The sequence below is a fragment of the Lucilia cuprina genome, chromosome 3 (assembly GCF_022045245.1).
Source record: "Lucilia cuprina isolate Lc7/37 chromosome 3, ASM2204524v1, whole genome shotgun sequence".
NCBI lineage: Eukaryota > Metazoa > Arthropoda > Insecta > Diptera > Calliphoridae > Lucilia > Lucilia cuprina.
The window spans coordinates 48791002-48808242 of NC_060951.1; the positions used below are offsets into that span (position 1 = coordinate 48791002).

Genomic DNA, 17241 nt, shown 5'->3' on the forward strand with positions numbered 1-17241 from the left:
GAAATTTACCGGTAAAGAGAATGAATGCATGCTTCAATGGATGCTTCATATCAGTCATATCATATCAGACTTCAACGATGTACTAGTCTTCGAATGAGCAGTATACTGAAATTGAAAAGTTGAGTTCAAGGTGATGAATGGCGAGAAAGAATTAAGCGCTGGTCCAAAATTTCAATGTTAAATCATTGATATTTTGATCAATCCTACACTGAGATTTCTTCACCAATGTGGTCTGTATTATAACAATGGATATGCAGTGGATAACCATTATAAGAGACTTTTGTTTCCTGCGGTATCTGTGGTAAACATTATTCATGAGACTTCATTAATTTCTAGTATTCAAAAGTGGTCATAACACGAACCGACAAATTTTCAACCCAGACACCCAAGGATTGAATTCGAATCTGATCTCAGATTTTCACATCTTCAATTTAAGATATCGTATCCTGAAAACTGAAAAAAATATTCTGAAAATCTATTCTGTTATAATTTAAAATAAAAACTTAACAACTGACGTATCTTCTTCAAGGCTACCGCACCTAAAACTTGATTTTATAATAAATTGACAAAAACTTTATTTTTTTACCGAGACATCCGTTGAAGTTCAAGGGTATCTATTAAATTGAATCAGAAAATAATTTTTAGTCGATTAAAATATTCTCAAACAGATGTCGATCCAATAAATTTTTCCTCGTTACAAATTTCAGTCACTATATCTCAAGTCCCAGATGTGAAGGAGAAAATCTGAAAAATGATTCTGATTCAAATGGTCCCTTGTGGGGAGTGAAAGGAATACATAATTGTGTTCTGAAACCTTGGTTATTATTCCCTTAAAAACGATTAATAAAATCAATATACGTGCTATTAAATCAATCAAAATTTTGCTCTAAATAAATGCAATGTTTAAAAGAAATAACTAAATGACTTTCAAATACTTTCAATCAGTATATAAACATATCAAAAATAACTCTGTGTTTGGGGTTTCGAAATAGAAAGTATAAAACATTATAGCCTGGGGGTGTAGAAATAATATATAGATTTCGGAATTGATTTAGCTTGTACTCAATGTACTATGCGCTATAAATAGCGGTAGGATTTTTAGTCACACTTCAAAAAAAATTCACATACATATTTTTATATAAAGCTCATTTTTAAAATTTATTTTAACGGTTTTTGTCTTTACTACAATAATACAAATGTTATTGTAATAAGGTTTTTGGTTGTGATAGCTAAAATTATTGCAGGGTGAATCATCTAATGTTAAATAAAACTCATTGACTCATAATATTATTATTTGTTGAATAAATTTCATTACATTTTACAATTTACAAAAAACATATAAGTTTTTATACCCTACCCTACGGGGGAGGGTATTTAGCGTTTGTGCAGATATTTTTAACACTCAAAAATATTGGCCCTACATAGACCTTAAAGTATACCAATCTGCTCACTTTCTGAGTCGGTTTAGGTATGTTCGTCTGTCTGCCTGTATGTCCATGAAGTTTTCAAGATAATTTGATTAAATTTGGCACATACTTTTCTTTTGGTCTAAGGACAAACATTATTGAAAATGGTTAAAATCAGTCTATTATTTTGCCAAGCCCCCATACAATCACTCCCCCGATATCGATTAATTACGTTAATTGTTCTATTATACCAAACAAAAATCAGCAAAACTTAGTTATATAGAACTTTAAACGACACTACCGATTTTGGTAATGATCGGGCATCATGTTACCGTAGCCCCCATACAAACCTACCCTCCAGAAAATGACTTGAAGATCAAAATTTACTTATAAACACTAATATCTCGATTAAATTCTACTACTATTAATAACTTTAAAGTAGATGTAAATTCATCTACTAAAATTTAGAAAGATAGGCCCATATTTACCCGTACTCCCCTATGAGCCCCCTTGTAGCAAATCCCTCTTTTTTGTCCACAATAAGTAAAAATATTCTGGAGTTAAGTTAAAACGCAAATTAATGCTTTATTATTAAAAAAATAATCCACATTTTTAATATACTTTCCGGTATAGGTTGACCATGCCCGACTATACATTCATACTTGTTTAATATGTTTTTAAGAACCCGAAATCGTAGTACAGGAGTTATACAGGCCTGTCACAGAATTACATTCCGATCGAAAGTGGAATTATCCTTCCTAATTTTCTTGCTCAAAAAAGGAAAATGACAACTTTTTCATAACAAATCCACTTCACATTTTCAATATAAAATTGACAATAGTTTTAAGTTATTATTTAATCTATCGATCGGAATGGAATTCTGTGACAGGCCTAATAGATTTCGAAAACTGTGATTTTTAAAAAGTGTGAATTGAACATAATAAAAAACTGCATATTCTTTAGTTTATTTATTTAAATTTTTATTTGAATTAAAATTACGCTCAAAACTTTATTACATTTTTTTGTTCATGTCTTATTTTTTCATTTATCTGATTTTGTTTTATATTTTCTTTAATTAATTACTCTGACTATTATCAATCTATAAGAGTTGTATTTAATTATTATAATTTTAGTATTAATACTTTTATTTTAAGAGAGTTTTATTCAAAAATGAATTGAATTCTTAATATACTGCTTGATGTTTTTAGATTTCCTTTTTCTTTTTTTGTTTATTTGTATCATTTTCTGTTTGTATTAAATATGTATTTATTTTTAATATATTTATATATGTATATAATATACGTATATACCATCTAATAATAATGTATTAATTATCATTTATTTATTAAATATTCATTATTTTAATGCAAACATAACAAACAATGCAAAATTAACATTGAATTGTTTTCTTTGTGTATTTTTTTTATTAATAATTTTATTTGGTTTTTAATTTTTTTTGTTCACAAATTTGTTATTGAAATATTTGTTGTCTATTTTTTACTTTATTTTATACTCGCATATTTTGGGCTAGAATTATGGGCATGGTTATTTTTATAATGTGTATGTTTGTGTTTGTGATTAGTTTAGATTTGTGATTTTGGTTTGATCATTTAAAGGATAAGGAGTTTGTAGACAAGGTTATGTTTAGTTTTTCTTTGGTAAAATTAGTTTTAAGTTATGATGATTTTATGATTTTAAACGTTAGATGAAATCTTTTGAATTTTTTAAACAGTTTTGTGAAAAAGTAAGAAAGTTTTTAAATTAATACACTGAAAGAAATTTTCAAAAAGTATTGTGCTAATGTGTTCCTTTTTAGTCTGACTATAATTATTTTGCCAGTAGCTCAGTTTATTCCCCATTTGGATGATAGTAGGTTGCTTCTTGTCAATTAATCCAATATATAGAAGTAATCCACTGCCTAATGCTACAGTATCCTAATCCTTTATTCCAGAAATGTTAGTATGTTTACAAAGATTTATTCTGATCGTAATACCTCAAATTTAAAAAATGTTTTCTCTGAAATCGAAATACATAAAAAACTACAAAAATTGATCCGTGAGAGAAATTAAATGTGATTATACTATTACATAGATCGATCCAATTAATTAGAAATTGAAAATTTGTATGATAAGATTATTCAGTGCTTTAAATAACTTCATTTAATCTTGATAAAGACATTTGCGGAAAATTAATGTCCTATTCGATTTTTGGGTTTTTGCTAAAATGTCCATTAGTTCAGTATTAAAAGCCCGAGAAGTTAAGTGATACTTCCAATACGTCAATGCAATTGTAGAAGTTTTCAACTCTCATATATATATAAAAGATTCTCTAGAATTTTATAAGTAAGACATTAACTTGTGGTAGTGTTCTTACTCCTAATCATGAGGCGAAAATGTTACATAAAGCACTGATCTTTTGACCAGTTCGAACCAAACTAATAAGTCCAAATTCCACATGAGATGTGTGTATTCGTAATCCACTTGTTGTCACAGACTACGGTAGATTATAACAGGGAAGAGTCAGATAAGAAAGTTCTAAATATTCAGTAAAGATTTCCTGATCGTTGCAAATTCTCGATACAGGTGCATATGAACTTCATTTGAGAACAAAGATTGCTCTTCTGTAGATCATAAGAGTCATTACTTAGTAATGTCTTATAGCGCTAATTGATCTGGTAATTATGTTATTGATCAAGTAATTGAACTATATATGATTTAGTAGTTTAGAAATGTTATTAAAAAGTAATCTATAAGAATGAAATATGAAATGAACATGTTCTTTTTTTCAATTAAAGAAGTAAATACAAAAAATTTAATGAGATGAAGTTTTTTTTTTTTTTTTTGTTGAAAAATTTTAATTTAATTCATTTGTTAATGCTGTATGTCTTATGTAAACGGCAGTGTATAAAAGTTTTTAATATTTTGTTTTTTTGTCTTTTTTTTAATTATAATTTTAATATTTATTTGAAATATTTTTCATGACTGTAAAACTGCATTTTTAACATTTGGTCTTTTCATTTTGGCATTCTTTATTTTATTTTATTTTTTTATTCATTTTCAAAATCGTGTCTTTTGTTTAATATTTCTTTGTATATTTTGTATACTTTTTGTTGTTAAATTTTTCCTTTAATACTTTCATATAAGTTTTTTTGTTTGTTTTTATTTGGTGGGTTGTAATTTTAAACATTCTATGTTTGTTGTTTTCTTTTTATCATTTAAATGCGTTTTATTTTTGTTTAATTCAAAAAAGTTATTTTTTTTAATTTTTTAAGAGAAAAATTGTTCATTTGTTTATAATTTCTTGTGTATTTCACTACTTAGAAATGGACATTTAAAAAAACGTTTAAAAGTTTTTTTTGTATTTTTTTTTTACTTGCTTCTACAAAGTTTTTTTTTAATATTTATTTTTTATATTTTAATAACTTGGAGTGTTTTATTTTGTATTAGAACACTCTTTAAAAAAACACTATGTATCATCACAGTTATATTGTTTGGTTGTTGTTATATATATTTTTTAAATATTTTTTTTTTTTTGAAATGTCAAAAATGTGATGTGATTATTTAAGAATTTTTTATTTAAAATTTTCCAGGATTTAATGGAGATGTTGATTTTATGGGTTTAAGTTATTTATAGTTTTTTTGGAGCATTCTGTAGTTATAAAATGTACAAAAATCAGAGTTGTAATTTTATTAAATTTGAGAACTTGAGAAAGTTTATGTTAGTTTTTCTCTTGTATCATAAAAGGAAACTTTCTTTTTCTCAAGGTTTATTTTTCGATTATGGTTTTTTTAACAGTCAAAGTTTCGTAAAAACATCAGTGAAAAATTACAACTCTGTTTTTTCACAATCGATCAACTGTAATTATGAGTATAATTTAAGAGAGTCATGTCAATGTAATTTATTTTTATTTCACATTAATTTTTATATATAAAAATTAAGAACAAATATAGTTTTTTGTTTGTTGTAATTTTTTTATATATATTTTTTAACCACTAATTTGCAAATATTTGTTTTTAGTTTAATATTATAAAAAAATCTTATATATTTTTATATAATAAATTATCATTTATATCAGTTACTTAAATTTTATAATCAACATTAAATAGATTTTTAGTAGTAGAAAACATTTACACAAAAAGCCCCTTAAAATAAACAACGAGTTTTTTAAAGAGAGTTTTTAATTTTTTTTTTTGTTTTTTTTTAATCGACTTCATTTGAATTATTTTTCAAAAATATTTAGAAAAATTAGGTAAAAAGAAAATTTGCGATGTAGAGGTATTCACTTGAAGCAATAATGTATATATTTGTAAATTGCACGACTTACATAAAACAAAATTAGGCGAATATATTTGTGTCCTTACCTTTCACCACAGAGATAACAACAAGTTTCTCATTTCATTTTTAATGTACAAAATATAATTTGTTACAATTTATATTTATGAATAATTTCGGAAAAATTCACTTAAAATTTTCATAATTTTAAAATTTTTTTAAAAAAATATTAAAATGTATTGTTTAGAACAACTTTAAAAACATTGCTTCGTTTTACAAACCCAATCTTTTATATTTATGTGAGAATCTACAGTATAAATCATCTCATGTGAAATAAACTAAAATGTATAACTAGGTGCCATCTATCGGTCATTTTTAAAATTCACATGTACCATCGAAATTCACCAGGTAAAAATATTTCGATTTACATAGATTTTTTTTTAAAAAAGATTTTCATAATTTTTTTATTAAAAAGTTGGAAAATTATATTTAAAACAGTTTTTATGAAATTGTATAAAAAATTATTAATTTTAATAAATTTAGAAATTACAAATTTAGAAAATTTAAAAAAAAATTCCTAACTTTTAGATAATATTCCTAATATTCCAATTTACAATCGATGTCGTATTGTTTTTAAAAATTTCCACTTTTTAAAAATCTCTTTTTAGAAATTCTATTTAAAAAATTATCCGAAAGTGTATATTTTTGAAAAATTAAAAAATTTTAAATTTTAAATTTCTAAACTTTTAAAAATATTCCAAAAATTCTATCTCTATCTCTATTGTTATCGAAAAGGTTCCACTTTTTAAAAATCTTTTTTAGAAATTTTATAAAAAATTTCCTTAAAATGTATATATATTAAAAGGCAAGAAAAATTCCATATTTTCGAAAATTTGTATAAAATTCGAAATCTTTACAAAATATTCCATAAGTCATAACATGTTTTTAAATAAAAATTTTTAAAACATAAAACACTAACGATATAACAATAAAATATCGATTTTAAATTGAACATATATTTTTAAATATTAAAAAAATAATAATGAAAAAATATGAACAAATATAAATTTTTTAAAAATTTATTGAATATTGGAAATTTTTTAAAATTATTTTGAATTTTTTCAAAAGTTTCGAAATATTTCTATATTTAAAAACTTTTGCATTTTTCAAAAACTGTATACAAAATATCTTAAAGTAATACTTTTGCAAAATGTAGAAATATTCAAAAATTTATTTGTTTAAAGAAAATATTTAATATATTCAGAATTTTTGAAAAGTTTTAGAAAATTCTGCATGTTTTTTGGAAAATTTTAAAACAAAATTCCTAGTTTTTTTTTAATTTTCCAAAAGCCATGTTGAGAAATTAAATATTTTTAAAAAATTTTCGGATTACATAGGCAAATATTTATGTATATATTTACAATTGTAGATGAATTTAAAATATGTGAATGGTTTTTAAAAATTCTAAATATTAAGGCCCTATATCTCATTCTCTGGTTAATGTTAAAAATTTTTAACATTTTTAAAAAATTCAAAATTTTTGGAAAAATTGTGAAAAATTACCAAGAAAAAATCTTTACTTTAAGAAAAATTTGGTAAATTAGAAAAAAGGTAAAAAACATGACATAACCTTCTGCTACAAAATAAGTGAATACCCTCTAATATTTATAATAAATTAATACAAAATTCTAAACATCCATCCCGCTGCCAAGTACTAAAACTTATATTCTATTGCTTTTAAACCCTGTCTTAGTTTGATTTCAATTTGTTGCACAAATAGAAAAAAATCGAAAATAGTAGAACCTTTTTTTTACAACTAAAATTAATGAATGAGAAAATAAAAAAATTGTTTGGTATGAATGTTTTTTTAAGTACTTTTTTTGTTATTTTATTTGAAATTTTTATTTTGTTTATGTTTTTGTTTCGTTTAATGGATAAAATGTTTTTTTGTTAAATTTATAAACTACAAATAATGACTTAGCTTAACAAATTTTAAATTTAATATTACACTCAAGTTAAAGACAAATGAAATACACCATATATATAATTTTCTTTTTTTGTTAGATTTTTGTCTCATATTTCTTTGAATTATAAACGTAATCATTCATTCATCTTTCTAATACAACTTTATTATAAATATAAAATTTACAAAAAATAAGAAAAAAATAATAATAATATTTATTAAATAAATATAAATATTTTTTTCATTTATTAACACTACAAAAAGTTGTTGTTGGTTGATTTTGTTTGTTATATAAATTTTATAATTTATTTTTATTTTAATTATAATTAATTATTAACTTAAGTTTAAAAAATATTATTTTTAATAAATACACAATGTTTTATATTTGATTTTTGTTTTGTTTGTTGATTTTTTTTTGTTTGTTTTATATATTTAAATATTTACGGCATTATTATGAATTGTATTTTTCGTTTTTATTTTTGTTTATATATTTATTTGGTATTTAATTAATTTTTAAACTCCATAGAATGGTCCTTAAGGATGATGTTTTTTTGTTTGTTTGTTTTGTTTTTCAATAATTTGGTTTTTGAGATTCTTGATTCTTAATTTTTTCTTTGTTTGTTTGTTTTTATTTTCCTTCTTAAAAATGTACTGTCTACTATTTTGGTGCATTATATGGCATTTTTATATTACTATTTCTTTTATTTATTTTATCTTTCATTTTATAAACTAAATTATTTAGCGGATTTTAATGTATTTTTGTTTCATATTTATCATCATTTTCAATATGTATTGAGTTTTGTTTTCCTTTATGATTCACTAACATTTTAATTTTACTTTTCTTTTCTCCTTTTTTTTATAATTAATATTTTGTTCTTTGGAAAAAAAAATTATAAAAACAAAACAATCATGTTATATTTTCTTCTTTTATCTTTAAATTTTTACCAATTTCTTAATTTTAATTGAATATGGTTGGTTGAGTTTCCGTTTCGGCTGTGTTGTTTAGCATTTAATTTACTCCAAACGTGCCTTATAGGTGGTCTTCCAGATTTCAGCTAGTGTAACAGCACTGTGGAAACGATGGAAAATGCAGAGTGGCAGTGTAACACGTTGTATGATGGCCCATGGTACGAAACCATAGAAATCCAATTGAACCTAAAGAGAGGAAGTAGATTTTGTTTTAGTATTTACATTATAGGGATTAAGAAGTTATTGAAAAGAAAGTTTAAAATAGAGCAAACATTCATATGATGTATAAGCAATATGTTATGAATGAAGATATGATATAAACAGAAATAATTTGAATGTTTATGATTATATTTTACAATGATTTATGGTTTTTATAAAATTTAATAAATAGTTTTTAGTTTTGAAATTGTGTCCGATTTTCTGCATCAAACTATATTTAAGTAAAAAGTCCCACATTCTGAAACTTGTGACATCTTATATTTCAAATTTGACTCTTTAAAAGTGTAAATTCCTAAATTTTAGGAAAGCTTTAAGTTTATATAACAAAACTATTAGTTAGTCTTCATTATCCTTCGTATATATATCGCTCTTTGAGTATTAATATTATTACTAAAGAATAATGCTTAACTTTGCATTCAGAAGAAAAACAATTCTATTGATTATAGACACTTTTATTTTTTAATTCTATAGAAAACTTTTCGACATGATTTAAGGAACAATGATCGACGAGATTTTTTGTAATTTGAGATTTTATAGAAAAGTTTATAAAATTTTACTTTGGTTGTCTTTTTGACATTGAAGATGCCTTTATCGTTAAATCCACACAAATCCACAGCTATTAAACGATTAAACGGTTTTGATGTGGATTCTCCTCAGGGTTCCGAGTTATCTCCGCACTTATGGAAAATGACCATAAACGCCCTTTAAGGCTTTGAAACGTTATGACAATCTTAAAAGTGTCACAATGTTTGTAAGCAAAATGACGTTAAGTTTATGAAGTTAAAAGAGTCAATATATTAAATAAAACCTTATTTAGCGAAGCCATTTCCTAGAATTTAAAACCCTTGTTCTCAAACGAAAGCCGTCTATCCAAAATTATCAATGGAATCTAAATTTTTCAATGGACTTCTAGTTTTAAATGTCCATGGACATTGTCATAAAGTAAAAGGACAACATTTTCCAAAATTATTTTATAAAAAATTCCGTAATATTTCTATACTGATTTTTTTTATTTTCCCGATTTCATAATATTCTTTCCCTTTTCAGGTCATCATCAGTTAATGAAATGGTAAGTTTTTACTTAAACTCCAAATTTAAAGAATAATACGTATGTGTAATATATAAAAGCGGTTTATTGATATCTGCCGATCGAAATTTATATTTGTAAAAATGTATAATCGATTTTTATGTTAAGAAATGAAAAAATGTTGTTATCTGTATTTATCTTACAGATTTGAAAAAAGTAGCCTTCTAAACAGTTTAGGGGTTTTCTTCTATAGCTTCTTAAGCGATTATAAGGTCCAGCATTGTAAACTCTAAAAAAAATATTGTTTTTAAGTCTAAAACATTTATACTTATCAAGAATTAAAACATTTTACTTTTGTATTTATTGCGCCCATTCTGCGCTTAAAACAGCAAATAAAATTAATTAATTTTTATTTAATACCTAATCGTTCACCTAAAGAATTGGCCCTAAGAAATGTAAAAATTTAAATAAAAAAAAACCAATGACAATATCAGAAATTGTGCAAAAATGAAGAAAAGTAATTGAAAGTTTATAAATAGTATTATATAATTTTCATAGAAATTTGATTAGGTATAAAGAGGCTATGAACTACTGGAGATCATGACTCAATATATAATTTAGTCTTTTAATCTGTCAAAAATCTTGCTTAAAGAGAAACTGTGATAATAGTAAAATATTTAAAAGAGTTTTGACAGTTGATTTTAAAATTATTCTTCAATTCAATCCGAATCCATTTTCAACGAGTCGTGACCTCAACTTAAAACACACATTCACATATATATACAAATTAACAATAATTACTTGGAAAAAAATCATATCTTCATTATATATTGCTCACGTACATATCTACTTACGGGATTGGCGAATACTTTTTGAGCTTCAAATGTATAGATGGCAAACATGGCCACATTGCAAATCAATAAGAATGTAACAATTTGACGACCGGGCTTGCTGCGATCATGTTCGGGTAAATGAACACGACGACGTGAGACATCGGCAATAAATAGTAATTGTAAGATGACTTGGAACACAGCAACACCACTGGTGGTAGTCACCAAAAGACTAGGTTCACTTTCCAAAACCTTTAAGCTGCCCGAAATAACGGAGAATACGGAATAGGTAAAGAGGCCAAAGGCCGAAATGCGTAAGAGTATATCATTGAGATTGGATTGTTCTTCACAGCGGAATTTCAAATTCTTGACTCTGTTAAAGGAAGAAGAAATATTTAAGAGGGTGTTTGGTTTTTTCTAGTTTAATAGAATGCACTCACCTGATAAATCCTATTATAATAGCCAATATAGCAAACACCATAAGTATACAATGGCTGGCATCGGCCAAATAAATGGCCAACAAAGAGAACTGCTGATGACGCACCAAGACGAAGAAGAGTATCAAAGATATCATAGCACCCACCAACAACAATAGACCAAAGAATAAACCTTTGGACGAGCCAACACAATCCACACGTCCCGAACGAGCTTGTTGGGCCATGGCGACAGCACGACGTGACAACATAACCTCTAGACGATGTTCCAAATCATCATCACTCAAACGTCCAGGATAACGACCAATATGTTTCCACATCACATACAGGACAACAGCTCCAATTAGGGAATATTCAATGATAAAGGGATACAAATAGGGAGCTGAATCATAGACAATGGTACCCATAATATCTATGCGTCCACAGGCTGAGGAGTTGAGGGTACCAACGTTGGAGGAAAGAGCAGCGGGATAAATGTTATCTAAGTTTTCATAATTTTCAAATGACATGATACTAGATGATTCGGGATGGGAGATGCCGGAATAGGTTTGGAAACTATTTTCCATGAGATTGTTAATGAGATTTAATGAATTTTCTGTGGTTTTGGCGGCAATGGTGGTGGTAGTTGTGGCGGCAGTGGTGGTAGTAGTGGTTGGTGATGGGGTGCTTGAAATGAGATTATTGAAAAATGTAGCAACGCTAGAGGCCAAACTGGAACTATCGAATGAAGACGTAGTATCGGCAGCAGTAGAGGATGACAACAGACTTTCACCGGTCAAAGGTGAAGCAGAGGAGTATAAGTTCTGATAGGTGTTGTAAGGTAATTCAGTGGTCGTTGTTGTAGTTAATGGTGTTGTAGTGGGCATAGCTGTGCTTGAGCTGGTGGTAGCGGCGGGTGTTGTTGTAGTCGTTGACGAAGAGGAGGACGATGTACCCATTGTAGCAGCTGTGGTACTCGTGATAAACTTCTTCAACTTGCGTGCCATAGTAGTACTTTGCCATTGATAGCTAGGCGTTGTAAAGGGAGCACGTGTTGTAGTGCTAGTAGTTGTGGTAGTCATAGTATTCAAGGTGGTGGCAGCCAAGTCAGCCACTTCGTTCGAGCCATACCCCAAAGTTTTCGATATGCCGTCCACGGTCTTGCGTACCAACTTCGATAAAACATTATCAGTTTTATAAGCATTGACCGGTAATAGGTCTTCACCATCCAATACTTCAAATTCTTCATTTGGTCCATTGTGAGTACGCAACACAGTGCCAGCATGTCTCAAAGCATGTTGACGTATTGACTGTGCTATAGCCGAATCGTTAGGATCATTTTCGCGCTTCTGATGATACAAAGTGATTTCCAATAGGGATTCCTTTACCAGTGTTCGTATCCAAACGCAAATATTAGTGGCCACTACATGCATTAAGCCAAAACGGGCTATAACTTTAAAACGATGAATATTCAACTGAAATTACAGCAATGTTCAGAAAGGGTATATATAATATGTGCCGGCATGTAAGGGAAAGATAATTAATACATTTTTTCTTAAAAAGCCATTCAGATGATTAAGGAACAATGGTGAACCAGAGATAAGCCACAAGTTAAACTATGTAAAGTTAATTTAACTTATAACCATCATTAGCAACTAACATAGTCCTTCTTAAATTTAATTTTACTTTAATTACTTATTAACTAAAAAATTTGCTTAAATTCTATGAACATAAATTTATATTTGAGCCAAATTATAAATGCCATGATAAAAAGCTTTTTACGAAAAAAATAAGGAGGAAAATAGAAATAAAACAGAAAAATTAAGAAGATGATTTTAAAATCATACCTGGAATGGTGGCCTAGTCTGCTTTTGATTTGATTGTTTATGATGATTTATTTTTTATTTGATTTTTTTTTTCAATGACAAATAGGAGGGAAAAGGGTTTATATACATGAGTTTAACTTTTCTTTTAAAAATAATTGCATTAAATAATTTAATTGATTTTTTTTTCGTATGAAAATGCTTAAAACTTAAAAAATTTCAATAAAATTAAAAGTTTTGATATAATAAATATAACTTTAAAAATGGCATATGAGTGATATTTTAGTTGGTATTTTGCTTCGCCAATTAGAGTGTTTTTTGTGTTTTTATGTTAAAAAAATTTAACTTAAAAGAAATAGTATATGAAAATGATGATGATTTGCTAAGCTTTGTAATCGTGAGGTGCCAATTGTTTTTATATAGTTTTCTTGTTATTTATTTCTAATAGAATATGTTTAAAAGAATGCATTCATTTTACAATACTCGTTAGGCTTTACTTGTGCTGTTATTGTGAGATAGGTTTTTTTTTTGGAAACCCATGATTCCCCTTGTTTTAAAATGATTAATTTATAGTCTAGTTACTAGACTCTAGTACATAGTCCAGTCTATAGTCTAGTCTATACTCCTGTTATAGTCTAGTTTATAGTCTAATCTATGGTCTAGTCTATAGTCTAGTCTTTATTATTTACTCTATAGTTTAATCTATAGTCCAGTCTATAGTCTCTTCTATAGTTTATTATATAGTCTAGACTAAAGTCTAGTCTAAACTCTAGTCCATAGTGTAGTCTTATTGCCTAGGTATAGTTTAGTCTTTAGTTCAGTATATAGTCTAGTATATTTTTTAGTCTATATTCTTGTCTATATTTCAATCTATAGTCTAGTTTACAGTCTAGTTAATAGTCTAACCTAAAGTCTAGCACATAGTCTAGTCTATAGTCTAGTCTAGAGGTTTATTTTAGCTAAACTTATATTATTATATTTTCGCATTGAGGGAACATTTAACTTATGATTTCAAATCAATTAACTTTCCACAACGAATGCATTCTTTTGATTTATCTTTGTGTATGTTTAAATTCTTTATTCTACACCCAAATGGCTTTGACTTAAAAAATTAACTTAAATCTAAACTTAAAATTAAGTACAACAAAAACAAATTATAAAAAATCGATTGAAACTTATATAAAAATTACTAAAAATATTTAAATTAGAAATGAAACAAACAACTTACTCTGGCATTCATAAAGATGAAATACATTTGCATAAAAGTGAAAATCATCTGCAGCAAAGGATTGACACCAATCAAAATGTGATGACAAGGCGAATCGAAGGGTATCTCAAAGAATGAACCAAACTCCAAACCAATATAAATCATGGCACCCAAACCAAAAGCTTTAGAGAAAAAGTAAAAATTCTTAATAAAAAAATATTTTAAATCTAAAAAGCTTTAACCTACCTATGGCTCCGACACGCAAAAAGAAACTGCCATGTGTCAAATCACTGTGAGTGGTTTTACGTTTTCGTACATTTTTTGGTGTAACTGCTACTTCTGCTTCTACTTGAGAGTCCTGTATTGTTTTGGGGATTTTTTATAAAGAAAAATATATATTTTGATAATTATTAGTAATTTATTTATTTTTCATTGGCTTGAGCTTAGTTGTGAGTTGGGTTTTATGTTTTAATGAAATGTTTAGTAATGTTGTCTCTTTGTTAGTGTAGCATAGTGTGATTGATCTGCACAGATCGAGTAGTGTTAACGCGTATGACTAATTATTCGGATTAAAGTGGATTAGTGCAACCATCGCCCTGTGATTTTAAATAGTTGTTTATATATTTATCGGGACATAATAAATCAATCAATTTAAAAGTTGTCAAAGATATGAATAAAAGTAACTGTTATCTTAGGTGAGAAAAATGCCTTGATATTTGTAGAACTAAAAAAGGTCCAACATAACAATTAATCGGCTCAAAATGACTTTGTCTAACAAATTCTCTATTTATTAAAATTTATTAATAAAAAATATTTTTATATTATTTTCATAAATTCTCTGTTGATTTCATTTCAATAAAAAATCGACAGGTTAACGATTTGTAGAAGTTTTCCGAAAAGTCCACTTTTCATAAGAATTTTTTAATATACTCTGGATTTTCACAAAATTTACGATAAATTTTTTAATTTTCGGTTTATGGGAATTTTTGAGAATTTTTAATTTATATAAAAAAATTTTTTATTTTTTGTAATTTCTTGTTTTATCGAAAATGTTTAATAAATTCTTTTAATGTAACATTTGTAATAAATTTTTTAAAAGTAGGAATTTTCGTTGAATTTTCTATTGTTGTAAGATTATCGATCAGCTTTTAATTTTTAGCAAATTTCAATAATTTTGTAAATTATAAACATTTTTAATATATTTTCAAAGTATAGAAAATTTTTAATAAATTGCTGATTTAACAAAATTTTGTTTAATTAATTGATTTATAGAGAATTTATAACTCTTTTAATTTGTAAAAATGTTTGCATATTTTAATCTAACAGAAAATGTTTGATAAATAAATTAGTATACTTTTAAATAAATTTTTGATAAATTTTTAATCAAACGAAATTTTTCGAAAAATTGTTATTATATTTTTTCCCATAAATTCTTTGATTTTACATTTTAAATTTGGACACAAATTATCTATATTTAGTGTTAATTTTTTTAACTGTTGATTTTACAAAATTTTCTAAATTTTCATTATTACAAAAAAAATATATATATAAGTTTTCGATAAAATATTCTTTAAATTTAAAATTGTTTTAAATTACAATATTTTTACAAATGCTCGTTAATATATAGACAATTTTTGATTAATAGAAAATTTTCAATAAATTTTAAAAATTTTCAATTTAGATAAATTCCTGATTAGAAAATATTCGAAAAATTTTTATTACAATTATTTTTTTTTATATATTTTTAATTTATATAAAAATTTTCTATACTTATTTGTAATTTTGTAAAATTTTGAATAAATTATCGATTAACAGAAATATTTTAAAAATTCTTCATTTATTGAAAAATTTCGATAAGTTTCCACCTTAAATTCCCTATTTAATGTCAATACCCAGCAAAAATTAAAAGAAGTACTTCCAAAAGAATTGCATTTAGCAACACTTCAAAAGTAGCACTCAGTAAATATTTTTATCTTCTATGGAAGTAATGTTTTTTTTTTTTACTTCTAAAGACGCGAAAAGAATCCAATTTTGTTTAAAATTCAAGGTATATTTTTTGTATTGAAATTTTTGGAATTAAAACCATTTTATTTTGGAGTTGATTGAGAAATGCATGTAATTTATTTATGTTAATATTTTTTTAAGTAAAATTAGTTGTATTCTATAATACTACAATTTCACAAAATTAGTTGTATTCTATAATACTACAATTTCACTTCTTAATAACTTCCAAGACAAACATAAAAATTATAGATAAACTTTATTTTTGTATAAATTCTCATTATACTTTTACGTTCACAATTATTTTTCTATTTATAGAAAATATTTTTTTATTTAATCATTCTTTTATATAAAAAAATTTAAATCTTTATTGAAACCTTAAATTGTTCCACATAAATAATTTATTTAAACTATTTTTTTCCGGAAATGTTACCAAAAAAATAGCATGAGAACAAGTAGTAACATAATACATAGTATGAATGTGTAGCAAAAAAATTGTCTAGTCTAGTGTAAAAATAAATTAATTTTCCAATAATTTTTGTTTTGCTAAAAATTTAAATTTATCAACAAACAGACAAATGGACATAAAACATATTTGTAGTATTTTAAGCATGTAATGACACAGTTATGGCAAATTTGTTATTAAATCATAAAATAATTAATACAATATATGTATTTTATATAGTCAGTCAGTAGCTGTAGTGCTATAAATGGCTTTTTAGCACAAGAGTACAACAATCATGAGATGTTTATAATCATGATGATGACGATGTTGATAAAAGTATAAAGTGTTTATTAAATACAGCCCACCAACACCACCACTACCGCTAGATGGCTGGCTGCAACAAACCTCATCATCATCATCATCATCTTCATCATAATTTATCATCACCACCAGCGCCACCATTAGCACTTATAGAAACTACTTAGAGTAATAGGCATTACGTCTTACGTAAAATATCCATCTATTGAATAATAAAAAACTAAATATCTATATTTGTGGCTTTATTTGGTTCATATTGAGGTTGAGAGAATCTCAAATGCAACATGCCACTTGTGGACAATAATAAAAAAAGCAAATATCTATCTATTAAAAAAACCAAATAATACT

At 25.8% G+C, this 17241-nt stretch overlaps 1 protein-coding gene and 1 long non-coding RNA gene across 13 annotated transcripts in view; one reads left to right on the forward strand and one right to left on the reverse strand.

Moving 5' to 3' along the window:
• The window catches only part of LOC124418878, a 668817-nt gene that overhangs the window by 503590 nt on the left and 147986 nt on the right, over positions 1-17241 (forward strand). Inside the window, exon 7 of the long non-coding RNA XR_006940276.1 lies at positions 9877-9898. This is a non-coding gene — a long non-coding RNA (uncharacterized LOC124418878). The remainder of the gene's footprint in view (positions 1-9876; positions 9899-17241) is intronic.
• The window catches only part of LOC111675736 (proton channel OtopLc), a 74787-nt gene continuing 66125 nt past the window's right edge, over positions 8580-17241 (reverse strand). For 8 of the 12 annotated variants that reach the window (XM_046946632.1, XM_046946630.1, XM_046946634.1 and 5 more), the window contains 6 exons: positions 14376-14487; positions 14151-14311; positions 12947-12964; positions 11127-12574; positions 10711-11059; positions 8580-8796 (listed from right to left, as the gene is read on the reverse strand). In XM_046946632.1, the coding sequence (XP_046802588.1) occupies positions 8656-8796; positions 10711-11059; positions 11127-12574; positions 12947-12964; positions 14151-14311; positions 14376-14487 (2229 nt within the window). In that variant the 3' untranslated portion in view covers positions 8580-8655. The remainder of the gene's footprint in view (positions 8797-10710; positions 11060-11126; positions 12575-12946; positions 12965-14150; positions 14312-14375; positions 14488-17241) is intronic. The other 4 variants (XM_046946631.1, XM_046946633.1, XM_046946638.1 and 1 more) reach the window with 1 other exon arrangement.